Genomic DNA, 23,818 nt, shown 5'->3' with positions numbered 1-23,818 from the left:
TGAGAAAAAACAAAAATAATTTAATATAATTTCAAATATTCTTACACAAATTATCATGAATTATCATTTAAATTTGACATATTATCTAAAAATATGAAGCATAAATTACCTTGCTAAAAGAATAAAAAAATTGTTCATTAGAGATTTGTTATTGATATAAAAATTATTGATCCTTACCTCCCAAATTAGGAAAGGCAAAAGGGGGCAGGCATAATGCCTATTCAATTCTCCAATTTATTTGAGCGAAACAAGATAGAAAATCTCCACTAAACCCACCTCATTTCCCAAATCAATAATGTTAGACGTACAAACAAATCATATAAAAATTTATATACAAATTGATGTGACAGAAAATGAATGAAAGAGTAAGTACAAAAAGTCAAACTCATTATATTCACTTTTCCATTCATTTCTTACTATATCAGTTTGTATAAAAATTGTTGTAAGATTGTTTTGTATGTCTGGCATTACTCTTCCCAAATTATTTTAGTGGTAGTGATGTTAAGATGGACACATATACTATACTATAGTATCTATGTTAAAAATAAATATCATTCTAATTAAACAAAACATTATCATATAGAATTAATATTTTGAATAAAAACAACAATCAACATATAAATAACAATATAAAACAAAAACAAAAAAAAAAGTAAAAAGTTTAAACAAGCTATGGTCAAAGTGAAATGCCAATCGCCAAGTGAAAATGTTCCAAAAACCGAATCGTACTATGACCCGTTCAAGGGTCCGGTTTTCGGTTTGATCGGTTGGATCAGTCGGTTGAACCGTATTCTGTAAAATTATTTTTAGCCCTTAAATGTTTGAAATTCATCAAAAACATCCCTTAATACTCCCTTAAGGTTTTAAATCTATCCAAAACACCCCTGTCGCTCGAAGAGACTAGTGATGGTGGCGGCAGCGACGATCGACGACCAATTGAGGTTTGGAATCATGGGGGCTTTTTGATGTATAGGTGCCGGCGAATCTGATAGTGGTACTAGGGAGTTCCATCGGTGCCGGAACTCGCCGAAATCAAGAAAGAAGTCCGATGGTCGTGTGAACTTTAGGTCGACGGTAAGCGACGAAGGCTGGACGATGACCACTGAAAATGGCTGGGTTTTTTCGTGGAGATGCCGTCAAGTCTAATGGTGGTGTTTTCTCCCTCGAACGATGCCGGAATCCGACGAGATTGAGCTACTATTGGATAGTGATTCGGTACTATTCCGGCGGTCCAACCACGGTCTAATCCGATTTGAATGAAATTAATGGTTTTCAAAGGATACCGAACCAGATATACAGCCGGTTACCAGTTGAACCGGTCCGACTGGACAGTCTGATCCAGTTTTCAGAACATTGGACTGAAAAGGTTTAACATTTTTGGAACTCGGAGAAAATGCTCATTATTTAGTTAATTAATTATATCTTTGTAGTCAAAAAGGCAATGCGGTTAGCCGCCTGGTCACTGTCCAAATTCCAACCAAAGTCTTCATATAATTGAAATGTTTTGAACAGAAGCAAACCTCAGTCATGACAACTTTTACTTGAAAACTAGATTATAAATAAGAGAGCTGCCAACAAAATATAGGTTAATAAACCAGATTGACATTTATTAGTGAATATTCAAATCAAGAACGATTTCGGAATTTCTTCCTGGGTATGTTAATGTTCTTAAAACCAATCCCTTCAGGAATTTTCCTTCTAAAATCCATACCCAATTTGATTTATTTCTTTGTATTTCACAGGCATGAGATTGTTGGTGTGGTAACTCAAGTGGGAAACAAAGTGCAAAACTTCAAAGTAGAAGATAAGGCAGGAGTGGAAGGTATAATACGCTCATGTGGCAGCTGTGATCGGTGCCAAAATGAGTTGGAAAACTATTGCCCTAAAGGATCCACACCAGCCCAATCGTTGATGATGGTGGGGATAAAAACTATGGAGGATTTTCTGATATTCGTCGTTAGATCTGGTCACATATTTGCTTGGGTTGCAAAACTTTCTACCATCTTTGTGTTTTCAGGTAAGTATATTATCTTTTACATATTTTGGCTTGAAATTTGTTTTGGATTTTTCTGGGTTTGGAGTTTATATTGTCTCCTTTAGTCAATTTTATATTGTTTGGTGGATGTTTAAGTGGAGGAAATGGATTTAATCCAATCCCATACTTTGATTAATTTGATGCAAATGCGATTTATATATCAATTTACCATTAATTTATTATTTATTGTATTTTCTACTTTTTAATTTAAATTAAGAATTAAATGAGCTTTTTTGCATTTTAATTAATTAAGAATTAATTGAATGATTTATTCGTATGATTTATATACTTATTATTCTNCCGGTTTAATGTGAATATTCAAAGTAAACCCAGTCATGACGACTTGTTCTTGAAAACTAGATTATAAATAAGAGAGCTGGCAACAACTAGGTTTAATGTGAAAGGAATGGCAGGTTTAACGACTTGTTCTGAGATTCGTCGTTAGATCTGGTCACATATTTGCTTGGGTTGCAAAACTTTCCACCATCTTTGTGTTTTGAGCTGATTTGCTGAGTAAGTATACATTATCTTTTACATATTTTGTTGCTTGAAATTTGTTCCGGATATTTCTGGGTTTGAAGCTTATATTGTCTCCTTTAGTCAATTTTATATTGTTTGGTGGAACTTTAAGTGGAGGAAATGGATTTAATCCAATCCCATCCTTGATTAATTTGATGCAAATGCCATTTATATATCAATTTACCATTAATTTTATTATTTATTGTATTTTCTATTTTTTTATTTAAATTAAGAATTAAATGAGCTTTTTTGCATTTTAATTAATTGAATGATTCATATACTTATTATTCTATTTTTTTTTTTAATAATTTAACATGAGATATGTTTTTAGCATTTATATTTCATGACGTAATTTAATATTCATATTATGTTCTTATACTTAATAATATACAAAACCTAGGCTATGTTTTATATATAATTTTTATTCTATTTCTTTTGATTTAAAAAGAGAGATTGAAATATTATATACTATAAAAATATATATTCTTTAATGAAATATATACATATATAGAAAATGTAAAAATATATGAATAAATTGACGTTAAATGTATTAATTTTCCAGTGTAAATATATATTTTCCAATGGCAAAGCTTTATAACAAATTATAACATTTCTACAATCTTTAGGATATATGTTTCCCCAGCAGGATGAATTTATTTTTCTACAACATTTTGTACGTTTCCTAATATGATACATAATATTTTCAATAGCCCCAACAAATTGTCAATGACATATTATCGTAAGTAGAGTTGTTTTCATATTTCCTACAAGTTTAATAATATGGTACGATGTATAGCTTTTTATATGGCAATAACACATTATCGACAACATATTACTATTTCAAAAAGTGTTTCGGTAAATTCAACATTTTGTAGGAGTGATTCATATTTGCAATGCCACTTTATCCTATGGAATGAACAACTTTCTCGTAGTATTCTTACTAAGTCTAAGCTTTAGTAAAACTTTAAAAATCTAATTAGTCTTTTTGTTGCCAGTTTTATATATGTTTATTGTACATGCATGTATAAGGCTGGTTGATACCGAGTGTCATCTTTTTTTAGAAAGAGAATTGATGTTTATTAGATTGCTTATTACAAGTCTTATGTAAAAGTGTCATATTCTTTCATATATCAAGTACTTTTAAATATGTTAGCAGTGTATCAGATTTATTGTTGCAAGTGTTATTTAAATGTATAATTTATACTGAGTGTTATGTATATATATATGTCTTCACAAGGAAAAACAAAACAGAAAAAGAGTGATAGACGATCAGTGGAAGAAGCTTAGTGGTGCTGGGAACTGGGATGGTCTCTTGAAACCTCTTGACAAAGATCTGGAAAATCTTTAAGTCTCTGTATTGAAAGTATTCAAGTTATTCGTGACGCCGTTAGTCATCATGATAAAAGAAAACCTGCCCATCAAGAGAAAGATTTATTCTCTGAAATGGGAAGAAAAAAATTGGAAAAGTTATACACTGTGACTCACTATATATATGCAAGGTCAGATGTTCCTTCCTTGGTTAATTGGATTGTTAAAGACAAATCTGCTTGGATTGGTTATGTGGCTGTAGCCACAGATGAAGGAAAGGAAGTGCTAGGAAGAAGAGACATTTTGATTTATTGGAGAGGAACTAATTCTAAGACCGAATGGCTCGAAGATTTTGATTGCAATTTGACATCAGCGTCAGAAATTTTTGGGAAAACCCATAATCCACATGTGCACGAAGGATTTCTCTCCCTCTACAAGTCATCAAATATTGAACCAGCCTCATACAATAAGTGGAGTGCCAGAGATCAGGTAATTTTTTATTTTTTCTGATAAATCATAATTTTTATTATTTCTGATACATAATCCACTAGTTGATATATGCTTTCATTATTGGTATATAAATGTTTAGGTGTTGCATGCAGTTAAGACACTGGTGAATAAGGTTGATTACAGAGATGAGGAAATCAGTATAACTGTAACAGGTCACTGTCTCGGCGCAGCGCTTGCCACATTGAGCGCAACTGACATAGTTGCCAACAAGCATAATAGGTGCACTGGATCAGACAAAATATGCATGGTCACGGCCTTCGTGTTTGCAAGCCCCAAGGTTGGAGATAAAGGATTCAGGGAAGTATTCCATCGACTCAGCAATCTTCATCTGTTGCGTATTAAAAATAAATTGGACGTTGTACCTAAACTTCCTCCTTTCCCTCCCTATGAACACGTGGGATTAAAGTTCTCTTTAAGAGTTACAAGGAACTGTTATCAAAACTTGAGGAAGGGCTTCATTTTCATAGTTTGAAGCAGCTTAATACTTTTTTTTTACGGGTGTGCGAGTCGGCTTAGGCTTACATGCACCTTGATTAGTCCTTCAACGTAATCCTTTGACGTCGAACAAAGCTTTCGAAACAAGACAAATCCTGCATCAACAATATTAATAACCCATTTGAACTTAAAATCATAGGGAGAGCAGAGCCCTTGGCCCCGATCCTTAACTTTTCTAAATTTTTCCTCTGCATATGAAAGGAGGAGATTGATTGTAAAACAATGTAGGCAACAAGTAGAGCTGATACAGCAGCATTCCTTTGGCAACAGGACATTTCTATCCCAAAAAAATGAATGTTAATCTCTCACTGTTAATTTCTATCTGATTACAGCTCAAACATTTAACTAGGAATAAGCAAACTCTTCATATAAGGATGGCAACCAGAGAGGATCCACCATGGAGAATGCTTTCATTCCACTTTATGCAACCATCAATATACCAAACCCTGAGAGAAAAAAAATTCAAACCCAGTTCAAATTCAAAGTCAGAAACACAAACCCAGTTAAAAAAACATTAAATTTAGCAAGCAACCACATCAAAATTCAAACCAAACCCAGCAGCAGAAAGAAACACAGTTGAAAAATCCAGACCCAGAAGCAGAAACACAGTTGAAAAATTCAAAGGAGAAAGATGAAAAAAAATTTGGACCATTTCTCGATTTGTGCGTGTCATCCTTGCGCAGGGGCCATGCTAATCTTCTCTGTATCGTTCCAATTTTATCGGATGTCTCCGAAGAGACAAAGCATCGTTGCCATCCCTTTTCTTATAACTATGCCGCTGTTCTTTCAACTAGACAATGTGGGATTAGTTGGTTTCTAAGCATATGCCTCATTATACACGTCACGTGACTTTTAATGAATTGAGTAAATTCGTCACGACTGGTACCCGGGTTGTTAATATTGAGCCTGGAGCCCTGCCCCACAATGCTATACCATGGGCCTAATGTATCAGCCCTTATTCATTTAGAGGTTTTTTTCTTTTTACTTTTTAAAATTAAATTTATTAATTTCATCTGTGTAATTAAATTGTTCTCTTTCAGGGAATTTATTTTTGTGACAAGTCTGATGCATGTTATTATAACTTCACTGGACTTAAATTTATATTTACATCATATTCGCATATAATTAATTGAATATATATAATCAAAGTTTTGAAAGTTGGTTTTTTATGAGAAAAAATGAAAATAATTTGAAATATTCTTGCACAAATTATTATGAATTATCATTTAAATTTGACATATTATCTAAAAATATGAAGCATAGATTGCCTTGCTAAAAAAAAAAAAAAATTGTTCATTAGAGATTTGTTATTGATATTAAAATTATCGATCCTTACTTCCCAAATTAGGAAAGGCAAAGGGGCGGAGGCATAATGCCTATTCTATTCTCCAATTTATTTGAGCGAAACGGGATAAAAAATCTCCTCCTAAACCTACCTCATTTCTCAAATCAATAATGCTAGACTTACAAATAAATCTTATAAAAATTTATATACAAATTGATGTGACAGAAAATGAATGAAAAAGTGAATATAAAAAGTCAAACTTATTATATTCATTTTTCCATTTATTCTTACTACATCAGTTTGTATATAAATTGTTATAAGATTTATTTGTATTTTGAGTATTACTCTTCCCAAATTATTTTAGTGGTAGTGATGTTAAGACGGACACATATACTATACTATAGTATCTATGTTAAAAATAAATATCATTCTAATTAAACAAAACATTATCATATAGAATCAATATTTTGAATAAAAACAACAATGAACATGTCAAAGTGAAATGCCAATCGCCAAGTGAAAAGCTTTGACATTTTTGGAACTTGGAGAAAATGATCATTATTTAATTAATTAATTATATCTTTGTAGTAAAAAAGGCAATTCGGCTACCAGCTAGCTGCCTGGTCATTAGGGGTGTTCAAAAGAACCGTTCGGAACCAAAACCGTTGGGTACCTGGTATTTGGTTCTGGTTCCTACCCAGAACCGATCTTCAACGGGTAAGTTCCGGTTCCAAAAATCTGGAACCGATACTGTACGGTTCTGGTTTCGGTTCCTATAGTCAACAACCGGAATCAGAACCGAGAACCGGGACTGAAATGAAATGTTATTAAAGAGTGGGGGGTTATTGTAATTTACCTATCACATATAAAAACTTCAGATTAGGGCAAAAAAATTCATTTTCTTTCTTCCCTTCCCACGATCTTCATCTGCTCTTGCTGCTTTCTGTCCACTCACTTCAGATTAAGATAAAAACTTCAGCTTTTTTTCCTTTGCAAAAAATTTCATTTTCTTTCTTCCCTTCTCACGATCTTTGTCTGCTCTTGCTCTCTGTCCACTCACTTCAGATTAAGGCAAAAACTTCAGCTTTTTTTTCCTTTAATTTGCTTGGTTTTGTGAAACGTGATCCTTGGAATCTAGAAGAAGACACTAAAGCACTCCAATTTCTTAAGGTAATTTCCATTTCTTTCTTTTAATTTTATTTTTGAATTTTAACTTGATCTACAGATCTAGAGTAACTTCATTTCTGCTATAGAGTAACTACAGATCTAGGTTTGTTCTTTTTGTTCTAAGACCATGGAAGAGTTAAGATTTAATTTTGGGAAGAGTTAGTTTATACGTTGCGTTTATACGGTGTGTCTGATAGCACATATTTGGATGGAGTTTGTTAATGACTATGCAATTTGCGAGATGATAGTATTGAAATAAAGTAGTTTTTAAACATATATGATACAACAGAATTGTATACTCCGCTTGGATTTTGGAAGAAAGGTGCTTTTTTTTTTTTTTTTTTTTAACATTCTGGCATTGAACAATACCATGTAAACATGTTTTTGAGACTTTGTAATTCCTTATGAGAATAAACTTCTTCGTAAATTTTAGGTTCATTGCCAGAAATTGGTTGAAGAGATGGAAACTTTTCAAGTCTATGAGAATAATATCAATGTCCATATGTATATATATAGTCGCGAAGAAAAGAAAGGAACAAACGAAAATGAGAATAGGGAAAGTTCCCCTGATGAATTGCCAATCTGTATTATAGCTTTTATGTCATTACGTGTTACCTTCTAATTGCAAATTGTAATTTATTTTGCCATCTAACCAAAAATTCCTTATAATATAGACAAGTAGTTGGTTGTCCATCTCTTTTTGGTTGTTGTATATTTGGGTCCTGTACACTTTTTCTTTTAAGTGATTGTGATGATCTAGCATTTCATATGAAGGCTGCTAAGAATTTTCTTTGGCTAGATCTTAATTTCTCCTGAAGTGACGGGATGTGTGTCCTTATGAGAGTTCATATGCTTACTAATTAATTTTTTTGTATTTGTTTTATAGAAATTAATGTACATGAGGCGAGCAATTTAGAGCATGAAACATGAGATATTTTTAGTTTTTCATATTTGGATGTTGTTAATTGTTATGTTACTAATTTTATATGTTATGTAATTTCATCGTTTTAGTTTTGGAGTTTATAATTTTGAATTTGTGATTTTCAATGGATTATTGTAATATTTTAATTTTGAATTTGTGATTTTCAATAGATCATTTTAATTTTGGAGTTTGAAATATGAAATTTATAATTTTAATTTTGTTAATAAGTGCCAAGTGGGGGGTATTTGTAAGTTTTTAAGAGTTTTTTTTATCATTTTAAAAACTTTGGAGGGGGGATAATGAATTTTACAAGGTATCCAGAACCGGAACCGGTTCCAAAATTCAAGGAACCGGAACCATCAGTTCCGGTTCCAATTCCGATTCCTTCCAAAAGTTTAGGGTACCCGGAACCGAACAGCCTTACTGGTCACTATCCAAATTCCAACCAAAGTCTTCATATCAGATCATAATGTGGTATATGTCACGAGTAATGCTACAGCCATGATAGTAATGCACTAAATTTATGCACCGAATGACATGACAAAATCCTGACCATTGATTAATATTAAATTAAAATTAATCAATGGTCAAGATTTTGCCACGTCATTCGATGCATAAATTCGGTGCACTACCGTCGGTGACTGTATTATTTTCCATATGTCACATCTAAATAAATTTTTAATTATGATCAATTTTTCATATTATAATATATATATAGTATCTATCACATCCAAATAAAATTTTAATTATGGTCAATTTTTCATATTATAATAGAATTATTATTAGTAAAATAACCATGAAGTAAAAAAATGGTGTAATAAATTTTTAATTATGATTAATTTTTCATATTATAATATATATATGGTATATATCACATCCAAATAAATTTTTAATTATGGTCAATTCTTCATATTATAATAGAATTATTATTAGTAAAATAATCATGAAGTAAAAAAATGGTGTAATAAAATTTTAATTATGATCAATTTTTCATATTATAATATATATATGGTATATATCACATCCAAATAAATTTTTAATTATGGTCAATTTTCATATTATAATAGAATTATTGTTAGTCAAATAATCATGAATTGAAAAAATGGTGTAAAGGTAATATTACTCAATTTAAAATGTATAGAACATAAGCAAGCCTCAGTCATGGCAACTTTTTCTTGAAAACTAGATTATAAATAAGAGAGCTGCCAACAAAATATAGATTAATAAACCAGATTGAAATTTATTAGTGAATATTCAAATCAAGAACGATTTCGGAAGTTCTTCCTGGGTATGTTAATGTTCTTAAAACCAATCCCTTCAGGAATTTACCTTCTAAAATCATGCCCAATTTGATTTATTTCTTTGTATTTCACAGGCATGAGATTGTTGGGGTGGTAACTCAAGTGGGAAACAAAGTGCAAAAATTCAAAGTGGAAGATAAGGCAGGAGTGGAAGGTATAATAGGCTCATGTGGCAGCTGAGATCAGTGCCAAAATGAGTTGGAAAACTATTGCCCTAAAAGGATCCGCACAATCTTTGATGTGGTGGGGATAAAAACCATGGAGGATTTTCTTATATTCGTCGTTAGATCTGGTCACATATTTGCTTGGGTTGCAAAACTTTCTACCATCTTTGTGTTTTGAGCTGATTTGCTGAGTAAGTATATTATCTTTCACTTATTTTGTTGCTTGAAATTTGTTTTGGATTTTTCTGGGTTTGAAGTTTATATTGTCTCCTTTAGTCAATTTTATATTGTTTGGTGGAACTTTAAGTGGAGGAAATGGATTTAATCCAATCCCATCCTTGATTAATTTGATGCAAACGCCATTTATATATCAATTTACCATTAATTTATTATTTATTGTATTTTCTACTTTTTAATTTAAATTAAGAATTAAATGAGCTTTTTTGCATTTTAATTAATTAAGAATTAATTGAATGATTTATTCGTATGATTTATATACTTATTATTCTTTTTTTTTTTTTTTTTATAATTTAACATGAGATATATCTTTAGCATTTATGTTTCATGACGTAATTTGATATTCATATTATGTTCTTATACTTAATAATATACAAAACCTAGGCTATGTTTTATATATAATTTTTATTATTGAAATATTATGTACTATAAAATATATATTCTTTAATGAAATATATACATATATATAGAAAATGTAAAAAATATATGAATAAATTGACGTTGAATGTATTAATTTTCCAATGGCAAAGCTTTGTAACAAATTACTCCCTCCGTTTCTAAATAAGTGTCATTTTAAGCTTTTATATAGTTTTTAATGAATCAAAAACTGTGCAGACAATTGACTTTTTCCTCGTATTGTAGGCGGGAAAATTTTGTTTTTCCTTACTACAACACGTGTGTGAAATATTAAAATAAAGAGAGATAAATTGTGAAAGAGAGGAGATGAGGGGAAGAGATAGATAAAGAGAGAGAGGAGTGTGGTGCAAGGTAGAGAAAAAGATGGAGAAAGGGGATGAGGGGCAGAGTGGAGAATGAAAATGTGGGTCAGAAAACATTGAAAAAAGAGAACGTCATTTATTTTGAAAAAAATTATTACTCTCAAAACGACTTTTATTTTTGAAACAGAAGGAGTATAACATTTCTGCAATCTTTAGGATATATGTTTCCTACACTATTACCAACAGGATGAATTTATTTTTCTACTACATTTTGTATGTTTCCTAAAAGATTATATAAATAAGATACATAATTTTTTCAATAGCCCCAACAAATTATCAATGATATATTATCGTCGGTAGAGTTGTTTTCATATTTCCTACAAGTTTAATAATATGGTACGATGTATAGCTTTTTATATGGCAATAACACATTATCGACAACATATTACTATTGCAAAAAGTGTTTTTCTAGTTTCGGTAAATTCAACAGCGTTCGACCAAGTCTTTTTGTAGGAGTGATTCATATTTGCAATGCCACTTTATCCTATGGAATGAACAACTTTCTCGTAGTATTCTTATTTAGTTTAAGCTTTAGTTAAACTTTAAAAATCTAATTAGTCTTTTTGTTGCCAGTTTTATATATTTTTATTGTACATGCATGTATAAGGCTGGTTGATACCGAGTGTCATCTTTTTTTAGGAAGAGAATTGATGTTTATTAGATTGCTTATTACAAGTCTTATGTAAAAGTGTCATATTCTTTCATATTTCAAGTACTTTTAAATTTGTTGGTAGTGTATCAGATTTATTGTAGCAAGTGTTATTTAAATGTATAATTTATACTGAGTGTTATATATGTCTTCACAAGGAAAAACAAAACGGAAAAAGAGTGATGGACGATCAGTGGAAGAAGCTTAGTGGTGCTGGGAACTGGGATGGTCTCTTGGAACCTCTACACAAAGTTCTCCAAAAACGTTTAAAGCTCTATTGTGAAAGTATTCAAGTTATTTATGACTCCGTTAGTAATCATGATAAAAGACAACCTGCCCATAAAAAGGAAGATTTATTCTCTAAACCGAAAACAAAAGAATTGGAAACGTTATACACTGTGACTCACTATATATATGCAAGGTCAGATGTTCCTTCCTTGGTTAATTGGATTGTTAAAGACAAATCTGCTTGGATTGGTTATGTGGCTGTAGCCACAGATGAAGGAAAGGAAGTGCTAGGAAGAAGAGACATTTTGATTTGTTGGAGAGGAACTAATTCTAAGACCGAAGGGCTCAAAGATTGTGAATGCAGTTTGATCTCAGCGTCAGACATTTTTGGGAAAACCCATAATCCACATGTGCACAAAGGATTTCTCTCCCTCTACAAGTCGCCAAATATTGAACCACCCTCATACAATGATTTGAGTGCCAGAGATCAGGTAATTTTTTATTTTTTCTGATAAATCATAATTTTTATTATTTCTGATGCATAGTCCACTAGTTGATATATGCTTTCATTATTGCTGTATATATGTTTAGGTGTTGCATGCAGTTAAGACACTGATGAATAAGGTTGATTACAGAGATGAGGAAATCAGTATAACTGTAACAGGTCACAGTCTTGGCGCAGCGCTTGCCACATTGAGCGCAACTGACATAGTTGCCAATAAGCATAATAGGCGCAAAGGATCAGACAAAAAATGCATGGTCACGGCCTTCGTGTTTGCGACCCCCAAGGTTGGAGATAAAGGATTCAGGGACGTATTCGATCAACTCAGCGAACTTCATCTGTTGCGTATTAAAAATAAATTGGACGTTGTACCTAAACTTCCTCCCCTCCCTGCCTATGAACACGTGGGAATAAAGTTAAAGATTGAGAGTTACAAGGAACTGTTACCGAAACTTAAGGAACTGTTATCGAAACTTAAGGAAGGGCTTCATTTTCATAGTTTGAAGCAGCATGTGGTTGGACTTGGACGAACCACGAGGTCCATGTTTCACAGGTAATTATCTTCTAAAATGCTATCTTTGATTGGCATTTAGGATACCATTTCACTCGTGAAGGAATAGTCAATCCTCCCTGCGCCTAATAAACAGGGGATGAGTCAGATTGAGGTTTCCTTTACTGTTCAATCAATTAGCTTTGTTTACTGTGTGTTGTGTTGTGCTGTTGGTTTTGTCTGTGTTTCCCAAGTCTTTTTATCAACGTCTTGGCCTCGGTCCAAATTGCCAGTGATCTTTAAGTATCGTGTGCAATCCGTTATTTTAATATATATTATCTTATCAATCTTTGGCCAATGAAGCTACAGCCATGCTTTGAGTGCTAACAGATTTAACAGAATAAGATGAATTGTTCATGCACAATTTTGAATAATTAAGGACCGGAGTTCAGAAGCAAATGAGCAAAATCTCATCCTGCCTTATGGAGAAGGAGGTGAAGAAACTATTAGGATCATTTTTCAATTTTATTTACATTATTATTGAGTATATGTTGTCCTAATATTCTCTCTTTATCATTCCAATAGGAATAATGACATGGAAAAGGGTAGCTTTAATATGGGCATCTCCAAAATGCACCAAACAAGATGTTTGATTGATGAAACCAAGTTAAATGTGGAACCAAGTTCAATTGGACATCTTTCTATAACTGTGTCCCAGTTAACTGTATCAATGTGGAACCAAATTCAATTGTATGATAAGTGTCTCCCCAGGAATACTGGAGAAAAAACAATCTCTATTCAAACTATCTGAGTTCTCGCTGCTACAAGCCAATCTGAATCCATAATCTGCCTCATGGTCCATCAGAAAGCGAAAGACTGGGATGGTGGCTTTCTGACCTGTTAAAAATTAAGAGAGCGAAAAGACGGGTTACAAATGCAGGCAGGCGAGACTTTCTGTCATCCCTTTGAATTTTGATTAGTTTAACTTTCTGCAATTTAGAGTTCGAGCAAAGGCATGACCAAAGATAGTTAAAACAGTAAATTAATAATTTCGTGTTGAATTTGCCGGTTGCTGCGAAGACACATGATGTTGTAGGATTTACTCGGTAGGGTCTGGATTTGGTGCTGTACTTGGGCCGAAAAGATGAGCTCAGCCCAAAAGAAATTTTATGGGTGTTAACTAAGATAGCAGCTAGTTAATTTTAAGTAAAGCCCAATAAAATAAGGCCCAGGGAGGAAAATATTGACTTAACAAGACAGACGAATTGGAAAAAAAACCTTAATATTTTTTTTTTCAAGAGTGTTGAAGTCAGTTTACATGCACCTTGATTAGTCCCTGATCAATAATATTAATAACCGTTATTGAACCTAAAATGAGCAGAGCCCTTGCCCCAATCCTTTAGACCATCTCCAACCCATTGCACCAAATTGGTGCAAATTTTGGTTCAAAACACTATTCCATCTCCAACCCACGACACCAAATATTGCACTAAAAAGAATATTCCTTAGAATATTTTTTTTCTTTTATTGTAATAATCAACAATTAATCCATTTCACTCATTATTTTTGTATATATTAATTAAATATTGGGAATGATATTTTTATTAAATAATAATTAATTTTATGGCAATAATAAAAAATTAATTTATTTCACTCATTATTTTTGTATATATTAATTAAATATTGGGAATGATATTTTTATTAAATAATAATTATGTTGAAAATTATACTAATTTAATAACTCTAGTTCTTTTCAATATTTTGATGATCTTACTGGATCTATAACTAATCTACCGGAATACTAAATTGTTATTTTAGTTTATGTTGTATTTTCTTTTAATTTTAGTGTTTTTAAATTAGTGTTAATTTTTATTTTGAGTTGTTGTAGTTTAACATTTGTATTGAATAAAGTTTTATTTTTAATTTTTCATCATTTTTTTAATTATATCATTATTATGAATTTATTATTATAAATAATAATCAAATTAAATTAAATACAAATAATCAAATTTGGTGTGATTTTTGATGTAAAATTTAATACTCAAATTAACTTAACAAAATTAAAAAAAAAAAAAAAGCAAAATCAAAAAAAAGAAAAAAAATTTATTGGCGCTACAGTGCCACGCCAATTTGGCGTAGCACTATAGCGTTTGGTGTGGGTTGGAGATGCCCTTACTACTCGTCTAACCTAGGTTAACTTTTCTAAATTTTTCCTCTGCATATGAAAGGAGGAGATTGATTGTAAAACAATGCCGGTAACAAGTAAAGCTGATACAGCAGCATTCCTTTGGCAACTGGACATTTCTATCCCAAAAAAATTAATGTGAATCTCTCACTATTAATTTCTATCTGATTACGGTTCAAAAATTTAACTAGAAATAAGCAAACTCTTCATATAAGAAAGGCAACCAGAGAGGATCCACCAAGGAGAATGCTTTCATTCCACTTTATGCAACCATCAATATACCAAACCCTGAGAGAAAAAAAATTCAAACCCAGTTCAAATTCAAAGTCAGAAACACAAACCCAGTTAAAAAAACATTAAATTTAGCATGCAACCATCAAAATTCAATCCAAACCCAACAGCAGAAAGAAACATAGTTGAAAAATCCAGACCCAGAAGCAGAAACACAGTTGAAAAATTCAAATCAGAGGGAGAGAAAAAAATTTGGACCATTTCTCGATTTGTGCGTGTCATCCTTGCGCAGGGGCCATGCTAATCTTCTCTGTATCGTTCCAATTTTATCGGATGTCTCCGAAGAGACAACCCATTAATGCCTTCTCTTTTGTTATAAATATGCCGCTGTTCTTTCAGCTAGACAATGTGGGAGAGTTGGTTTCTAACCAGATAACTCAATTTACACGTCACGTGATCTGTTGACTTTTAATGAATTGAATAAATTCGTCACGACTAGCACCCGGGTTGTTAATATTGGGCCTGGAGCCCTACAATGCTCAACCTTGGGCCTAATGTATCAGGCCTTATTCGTTAAAAGGCTTTTTTTTTTTTCTTTTTTAAAATTAAATTTATTAATTTCGTCTATGTAATTAAATTGTTCTCCTTCAAAGAATTTATTTTTGTGACAAGACTGATGCATGTTATTATAATTTCACTGAGTTTAATTTTATATTTAAATCATATTCGCATATAATTAATTTAATATATATAATCAAAACGAAAATAATTTAATATAATTTAAAATTTTCATCACTTTGACAAGATCATCTCCATTAACAAAGTAATATCAGCTTTGATCATAACGTTTATATTAAAATCTGACAATTGATAAGAGTCAATAACATTGTGGTAGTCTTATATATTTTGTTAAAAAAAAAAAAAATTATAATCATTGACTCTACCCATTATATTAGGGAGAGTCTTCTAATTATTTCTATATATTTGATAGCCAAATAATTTTATTTATTAATCTTTCAAAAATTAAGATTATATTAAAAAAAAAAAAAAGAATTATGGGTATTTCGTTGGTAAGACTTCTTGTGATTGTATAAAGTAATATTGAATGGTGTTATTCTAATTTAAATATTTATATCTTAATTTAATGCAATATTCTGTAATCAATTACAGTTTTTATTATCCAAAAATAATTTTAATAAACACGAAAATGGCAGTCATTATCAGTAAAGGATCAACATTTGACTATTCAAACTATTTCTTGTCCAAGAGGTAGCCTATTGAAGACAATTATAAGTTGTCTAATTAAGAATATTCAAGTTTTCACATCTAATTATGTTGAATTAAATAGGTTACTGTAAGACCCTCAATGCCAAGGGCAAGGGCAGGCATGTGGCTTTCATCCTTAGCCACAGCCTTACCAAGACAACACACGGGTGTGTGCTGAACAAGGATGGGCGAGATCAGGTATGGGTGCTAGAGTGTTGGGATGCTAAGTACTTACTGATGAGATGGCTAGCGGGTGTGGGCACTTGCAAGCTAGAACATGCGCGTGTAGGCATGTGTTGACATGGGTGTAGTGCGCTCATGGGCAGGCTAAGCAGAGGCACACGAGCTGGGACGTGTGCTAATATGCAAGACAGACAACAAGTGACTAAATTCATGCATGAGGCAGAAAGCAACATGCGTGAGGTGCATGGGGGCGGCACTAGATGATGAGAACAATCAGACAAGGCTGCATGGTTGCTGGACAAAGGATATGGGGCAGATATATGTGTCCAGATACACTTGTATGTAAAGCCAACTGCTATGTAACTACTAGATAGGGTTGTAACTGCTGTTGTAACCTATGTAACTGCTATGTCAATTTGTATATAAGGCAAGCAGGCTGTAAATTCATGAGAGGGTGAGAGGGCAAGGGATATATGTGCTTGTATACCTTGTTGTAACTTGGGTGCTGAATCTGTGATTGGAGATCAGATTGTAAACAGTGGGAAACACTGTGTGAGTGCTTGAGTTTCCTTGTATTCAGAATTATATAATATAAGGTTGGGATTTTCCTGTATCTGTTGTGCATTTACTCTCATTAACCTCTGTTGTATTGTGTTTGTAATTTTGTAACAGGGAAACACACAACTTGAGGAAGGCTGACAAGTGCTTGGTGCGCTTGTGCCATGCAGTGCCTAGAGGCGAGTTTAGGCCCTGTGACAGTGGTATCAGAGCCCGGTTGTAACCAGGTTCGTTCTTGTATTTCCTTATTATTGTTTCATGCCAAAAAGGGTTGAGATGGACGCTTTAAGGGAAAGAGTGACTCGGTTAGAGGAGATGCTGGGTGAGATTCAAGATGGTCAGACTATGACCATCAATGAGTGACTTGATCAAATTGATCAGAGTTTCGAAATTTTCCATAAGCAATTTATGGAAATAGTGGATTTGACTAACAAGAGACTGGAGGCCTTAGAGAATGACAATGTCTTGCTGAAGCATGCCCTCCCTCGTAGTCTTGATAGGAGAAGTACAACCAAGATAAGTGTGCCCAAACCAAAGGCTTTTCAGGGTGCTAAAAACGCCAAGGAGTTGGAAAATTTCTTGTTGGATATGAAGTAGTACTTTGAGGCCGTAAAAGTCCCTGATGTGGAGAAGGTCTCGATTACTAGCATGTATTTGGCTGGTGATGCTAAATTGTGGTGGCGCACAAGATTGGCAGATGATGTGAGTGCGGGTAGACCCAAGGTTGATACTTGGGAGAAACTTAAGAAGGAATTGAAGGATCAATTCCTGTCGGGAAACACATCATGGAATGCTAGGGACCAGATGAAAAAGCTCCAACAAAAGGGTACCGTGAGGGAGTATGTAAAGTAGTTTAGTTCCTTATTGTTAGACATTCAAAATATGTCCGAGGAGGACAAGTTGTTTAGCTTTATGTCAGGTTTGCAAGGCTGGGCGCAAGTTGAATTGCGAAGGCAGAAAGTGCAGGATCTGCCTAGTGCTATTGCTGCAGTGGATGGGTTGGTAGACTTCAAAAGTAGCAAGGAGGGAGAGCTTGTTGTTGTAACGAAAGCAAAGAAGAAGGAACACCAGGAAATCAAGGGAAGCAAGAAGAAGGACTTCCACTAGAAATCCTACTAGCGAAAAGGGGAAGGCTGTTGCTGGCAGTAGTTTCTCTAAGGTTGTTTCATTTGTGGCAGACCACATAGGGCTAGGGATTGCCCAAAGAGAGAAAAGCTTAGTGCTTTGATGGGTGAAGAGGGAGAGTCTAGTGGTGAGCAAGTCACTATGAATCCGATGCAATTGATGAATGCTATGAGGGTAGAAACGGATTCAAAGAAGAAAAAGGGTGATACTTACCTCGGGGTTATGAGCAAGGGTGCCGCTCGAAATGCTCTACTGTTTGTGGATTTGAAAGTGAGGGATAGTCAAGTTAAAACTTTGCTGGATACGGGAGCAACTCATAACTTTATGGCAGATCGGGTTGTTTCAAAGGTGGGGCTAGCACTTTCCAAGAGTCCTACAATGGTAAAGGCTGTGAACTCTAGTGCACGTGGGATGACTGGAATAGCTTACAACGTGCAAGTATGTGTGGGCTGTTGGACGGGTAAGATCAATTTGACTGATGTTTCTTTAGATGATTTTGATATTATTTTGGGAATAGAATTCTTTGAGGCAGCCAAGGTGTCGATAATACCTTACTTGAATGGCATGATGATAAATCATGAATCAAGTCCTTGATTTGTATCTTGCTGTTCATCGGGGGTGAGTAGCAAACTAGGACAGGCTAAGCTTACTATTATCTTAGCCACGTCAATGAAGTGTGGGCTGAGGAAAGGACATGAAACGTATTTGGCGACAATGATAGAGATAAAGCCTGATGAGAAGGTTGAAGTGCCGGATGCTGTGGCAGAGTTGTTACAAGACTTTGTTGATGTTATGCCACGAGAGTTTCCCAAGGAACTTCCTCCAAGACGAGCAATTGATCACAAGATTGAGTTGGAACTAGGGGCGTTTCCACTTGCTCGTCCACTCTATAGAATGTCTCCTATGGAGTTGAAAGAACTCCGAAAACAACTTGATGAGTTACTTGATGTAGGTGCAGTGAGACCTTCAAAAGCTCCTTATGGTGCTCCTATGTTGTTTCAGAAAAAGCAAGATGGTTCTCTTCGGATGTGTGTGGACTATAGGGCGTTGAACAAGGTGACAATTCAGAACAAGTATCCTGTTCCCCTTGTTCAAGATCTCCTAGACAGGTTGAGTGGGGCTTCGGTCTTCACTAAGTTGGACTTGTGGTCAGGATATTGGCAAGTCAGAATTGCTGCAGGAGATGAGCCTAAGACCACTTGTGTGACCAGGTATGGTTCTTATGAATTCTTAGTCATGCCGTTTGACTTGACAAATGCACCGGCTACATTTTGCAATTTGATGAATGGTGTACTATATGAATTCTTGGATGAATTTGTGGTGGTATACTTGGATGATATTGTGATTTATAGTTGGAATTGTTAGAGAAGATGCCCTAGAGCCAATCAATTATTATAGAATTGACTCTTTGTAATAATGTTTATTAATCAATAATAAAAGGCATTTTATCCTATATTGCGTAAATCATGATTATTGCAATATGTATTGATATATGTCCTTAGAATGGTAGAACTATGACGAGGGTATCAAGTGTTTCAAATCTTGATAGTGAGAACCCTATAAGCACATATGGTGGCCATTCTAGAAACGTCCGTAACCCCAGTATTATTCTGAAGTAAGGGCACAGATAATACAGTAAGGCTATCATAGTGTTGAACGACCCTGTTGAAAGGCAGTGACTGATCTCACTTGTCCAGGTTGTTTGGTGACAACCTGGTGCAACACATGGGTGCTTGCTGTAGGCGATTACACCGCAGCAAGTTCACTAGNATATCTGTTTCGTTTTAGTCCTTTTAAACATCTTCTTTCATCTAATTTACATAAACAAACTACCAGACCTGTTTCGTTTTAGTCCATGTAAACATCTTCTATAGATCATCTTTCTTCAAGATGAAGACCGTATATACTTCAACCCCAGGAAGTTAAAGCTTTCTGTTGCTTATATTTAACAGTCCAGTTTTAAAGAAAACTATATATATATATATAATTTGTTGTCATAAAGTATGAACCAACAGAGAAAAGAAAAAGTTTCTGATTAATGCTCTTAACTTTCATTTATTTGCAAGAGACTTTATATACAAAGCTTGGCTGACTAATTATTGACTAACTAACTAGTTAAGCAACTAATCCAACTAATTAAAATTGACTGATTAACAACTTAACAAACTAGCTAAAATAAGCTAAACGTGTTAAAACTGATAAACTGTTGAATTACATAAATACCCCTTCCAGATTTAATTCCTACATCCCCCCCTCAACTTGGAGCTAGGTGACAATCACCTAAGCCCAACTTGGACAAGAAATATTTAAACTGAGGAGCAGCAAGAGGTTTAGTGAAGAAATCAGCAAGTTGCTGTGAAGATGGAATGTGCTGGGAGTGATGAAACCTGCCTTGAACTAATCCCGAACCACATGACAATCAATTTCCAAGTGCTTAGTATGCTCATGAAAAACTGGATTGGCGGTGATGTGTAGGGCAGCTCGATTATCACACCAAAGAGTAATAGGTAGTGAGAAAGACATCAGCAAGTCTTGAAGCAAATAGGAAATCCATTGCAACTCACAAATTGTGGCTACCATACTTCTGTACTCAGCTTCTGCAGAGGACTTAGAAACTGTAGTTTGTTTCTTTGTCTTCCACAAAATAAGAGAAGAGCTAATGAGCACACAATAGCCAGTGAGAGACCTTCGGGAATCAGGGTAAGAAGCCCAATCAGCATCACAATAAGTTGTGATTGTAAAGGAACAGTGAGTTGGAAAAAATAAACCTTTAGAAGGACATCCCTTTAGATACCGTAGGATGTATAAAGCAGCATCTCAATGTTCTTGGCAAGGAGAATTAACAAACTGACTCAGCTGCTGAACAGCAAAGCTAATGTCAGGTCTTGTCAAATTAAGATACAATAAGCGGCCAATTAATCTCCTATATTGATCAGGAGAAGATAAGGGATTGGAAGATTCTGAACTAAGCTTGCAACCTTTGAGAAAAGGAGTAGAAACAGACTTTGCACCAACCAGACCTGTGTCTTCAAGGATATCCAAAATATATTTCCTTTGATTGATGAAAAGTTCCCTCTGAAGAGCGAGCTATTTCTATCCCAAGGAAGTACTTGGCATATCCAAAGTCTTTGATAGTAAAAACAGAATGTAGCTAAGCCTTAACTGCTCCAATATCACTTTCATTAGGTCCCATTACTAAAACATCATCAACATAAACAATTAGAGCCAAGAAACTATCTGCAGAAGGTTTAGTAAAGAGACAATGATCATGCTTGGACTGAACAAAACCATAGGCCAGTAACTTAGTGCATAATTCATGATTCCATTGTCTGGAAGCCTGTTTCAGGCCATATAAGGATTTTTTGAGTTTGCAAACCTCTCCATTTTGTGCCTTAGAATAACCATCAGGGGGAAACAAATAGACTTCTTCATCCAAACAGCCATGTAAAAAAGCATTGTTAATGTCTAATTGATGTAATGGCCAAGAAAATTCTCACTGTAACAAGCTTGGCCACCGGAGAAAAGCTTTCCAAATAATCCACCCCATAAATTTGATTGTAGCCTTTGGCCACTAACCTGGCCTTGTTTCTATCTATACTCCCATCTGGTTTAAGTTTAATTTTATAAACCCATTTTGTGCCAATTGGTTTTTTTCCAAGTGGTAATGGAACTAATTCCCAAGTATGGTTGGATTCTAAAGCATCAAGTTCAACATTCCTAGCTTTAATCCAAGCAGGATGTTGGCAAGCTTGATGATAAGAAGTAGGTTCTTGGATTATTGAGACATTAGCTAAGAAATTAATATATGTGTGTGATAAACAGGGCGGATCAATGTAAGGTAAGTTGGAGGTGTATGAATTGAAGAAAAATGAGATTTATCAACAGTTGAGATCTGTTGGGAATTATGACAATGCAGCACATAATCATTCATCCATTTTGGTGGCTGTTTAGATCTAAGACTTTGCCTAGGTAGAGAATGTTCAATTGGGATAGGTGAAATATTACTAGACTATGAATGTAGTTCTACATGATTAGGAGACAAATTTTCAGGAATCAATTCATTAGTAATAGGTTCAATATGCATAACAGTATCAACTCTAAGTGATGAATGAGTTTCTAACTCAGCAGAAGGTATAGAATCAGAAATATCAAAATCATATGTAGACTGTGGGTGAGATGTGGCAGGTAAACAAGCATTTTCTGTAGGAAACAAGTCTTCAAAAACAGAAGGAATTAGTGGCACACATGAAGACTTGTTTGCAGTAGAATCAGTAGAGAAAGGAAATATGTGTTCAAGGAAAAATACATCTCGAGAAACAAACATTGTTTTAGAAGACAGATCATAAAGCTTAAAAGCTTTCTGACCTTGATTGTAACCAATGAAACAACACCTATTAGCTCTGGGTGCAAATTTATCCTTGTGTGGCAATGTATTGGTTGCATAACAAAGGCAACCAAAAACCTTGAAAAAATCATAGGTACGAATATGTTTATACAGTAGTTCATATGGAGATTTCCATTGAAGGATTGAGGTTGGTAACCTATTAATGATATGAGTTGCCATGAGAATGGCATGATCCCAAAACATAACAGGCATATTAGCTTGAAAAATCAGGGCTCTAACTACTTGAAGTAAATGCCTATGTTTTCTTTCAATAATACCATTCTACTGAGGTGTGTAGACATGGGTTTTCTGATGAATAATACCTAATGTATGAAATAGTTGCTGACAATTAGAATTGAGAAACTCAGTTCCATTGTCTGTTCTAATGCTTTTAACTTTAGCATCAAATTGGGTTTCTACAAGATGAAAGAAATTTTGCAAAGTAGTGAATGTTTGTGTTTTGTGGGAAAGGAGAAATATCCAACTGCCCTACTGTGATCATCAACAATAGTTAGTACATAATGTGCTCCTGTAACAGATTTTACTTTATAAGGACCCCATAGATCCAAATGAAGTAAGTCAAAAGGTTTAAGGGATATGGTTCAACTTATAGGAAAAGGTAGCCTGGACTGTTTTGCTTTGTGACACACATCACAATCTGAAAAAGATGCATCAATGGATTTATCAATAAATTATAAATGATGCAATGCATTCAAAGAGCTATGACCAAGTCTCTTATGCCAAAGAGATAATGAACAATGATCCACTTTATTAGCAGAAAAAGAAATGTTACAAGTAGGAGATGAACACTTAGCTGACATAGCTTGTGTTTTTGTCTTATTACAAGTAGAAAAATTCCTAAAATGGAGACTGTTTTTGTCCAGAATGTATAAATTCCCAACAAGCTTCCCAATTGCTAATATTTCTTCATTTTGTAGGTCTTACAAAACACAATGTTTTGGATAAAAGGTAAATTTAAGATTTGCATTAGCAGTGAGTTTGGGTATTGAAAGTAGATTAAATTTGAAAGATGGAACATGTAGGGCATCATGCAGGTTCAGTTTAGAGTTTAATAGGATGTTTCCAATATGGTTCACAAATTTTATGGTTCCATCTGGTAAATAGACAGGTGTAGGTTTGATTACAGGTTTCCGTGAGTTCATAAGTTTCAAATCAACACACATATGGTTTGAAGCACCTGTATCAACAATCCATGTTCCTACTTCTAAGCAATCAATAACTTGTAAGCTATAATTCATACCTGCAAAGTCCCCTAGATGAGCAAAGTTCACCTT

General features: G+C 33.9%; 2 protein-coding genes, 1 long non-coding RNA gene and 2 other non-coding genes across 5 annotated transcripts; 3 read left to right on the top strand and 2 right to left on the bottom strand.

Annotated features, from left to right (window-relative positions):
• Positions 1–3,997: 3,997 nt before the first annotated feature.
• On the top strand, positions 3,998–4,844 carry LOC116131361 (phospholipase A1-IIgamma-like). Its single transcript, XM_031417020.1, has 2 exons — positions 3,998–4,351; positions 4,452–4,844. Exons 1-2 carry the CDS (start codon positions 3,998–4,000, stop codon positions 4,842–4,844), a joined length of 747 nt encoding a protein of 248 aa, XP_031272880.1.
• Positions 4,845–5,504: 660 nt separating this feature from the next.
• LOC116131474 lies at positions 5,505–5,607 on the bottom strand. Its single transcript, XR_004128258.1, has one exon. It is a non-coding gene; the product is annotated as a U6 spliceosomal RNA (small nuclear RNA).
• A 3,783-nt stretch (positions 5,608–9,390) lies between these two features.
• On the top strand, positions 9,391–9,889 carry LOC116131456. Its single transcript, XR_004128250.1, has 2 exons — positions 9,391–9,529; positions 9,617–9,889. It is a non-coding gene; the product is annotated as an uncharacterized LOC116131456 (long non-coding RNA).
• A 1,664-nt stretch (positions 9,890–11,553) lies between these two features.
• LOC116131360 (phospholipase A1-II 1-like) lies at positions 11,554–17,611 on the top strand. Its single transcript, XM_031417019.1, has 5 exons — positions 11,554–12,090; positions 12,191–12,654; positions 17,129–17,230; positions 17,284–17,351; positions 17,433–17,611. Exons 1-5 carry the CDS (start codon positions 11,554–11,556, stop codon positions 17,609–17,611), a joined length of 1,350 nt encoding a protein of 449 aa, XP_031272879.1.
• On the bottom strand, positions 15,254–15,356 carry LOC116131473. Its single transcript, XR_004128257.1, has one exon. It is a non-coding gene; the product is annotated as a U6 spliceosomal RNA (small nuclear RNA).
• Positions 17,612–23,818: the final 6,207 nt, after the last annotated feature.

The sequence above is a fragment of the Pistacia vera genome, unplaced genomic scaffold (genome assembly GCF_008641045.1).
Source record: "Pistacia vera cultivar Batoury unplaced genomic scaffold, PisVer_v2 Contig233, whole genome shotgun sequence".
Taxonomy (NCBI): Eukaryota; Viridiplantae; Streptophyta; class Magnoliopsida; order Sapindales; family Anacardiaceae; genus Pistacia; species Pistacia vera.
Note: the sequence above shows the minus strand (reverse complement) of the source record. Positions and strands in the feature narration are given on the sequence as shown.

What these genes read in the sequence shown, in the direction of transcription:
- LOC116131361 (XM_031417020.1), top strand. Translation starts at nt 3,998, where the DNA reads ATGGGAAGAAAAAAATTGGAAAAGTTATACACTGTGACTCACTATATA. An exon ending in AGTGGAGTGCCAGAGATCAG is followed by an intron (nt 4,352 to 4,451) that starts GTAATTTTTTAT and finishes ATAAATGTTTAG; the next exon opens with GTGTTGCATGCAGTTAAGAC.
- LOC116131360 (XM_031417019.1), top strand. Translation starts at nt 11,554, where the DNA reads ATGGACGATCAGTGGAAGAAGCTTAGTGGTGCTGGGAACTGGGATGGT. An exon ending in ATTTGAGTGCCAGAGATCAG is followed by an intron (nt 12,091 to 12,190) that starts GTAATTTTTTAT and finishes ATATATGTTTAG; the next exon opens with GTGTTGCATGCAGTTAAGAC. An exon ending in ACGAGGTCCATGTTTCACAG is followed by an intron (nt 12,655 to 17,128) that starts GTAATTATCTTC and finishes ATTTTGTAACAG; the next exon opens with GGAAACACACAACTTGAGGA.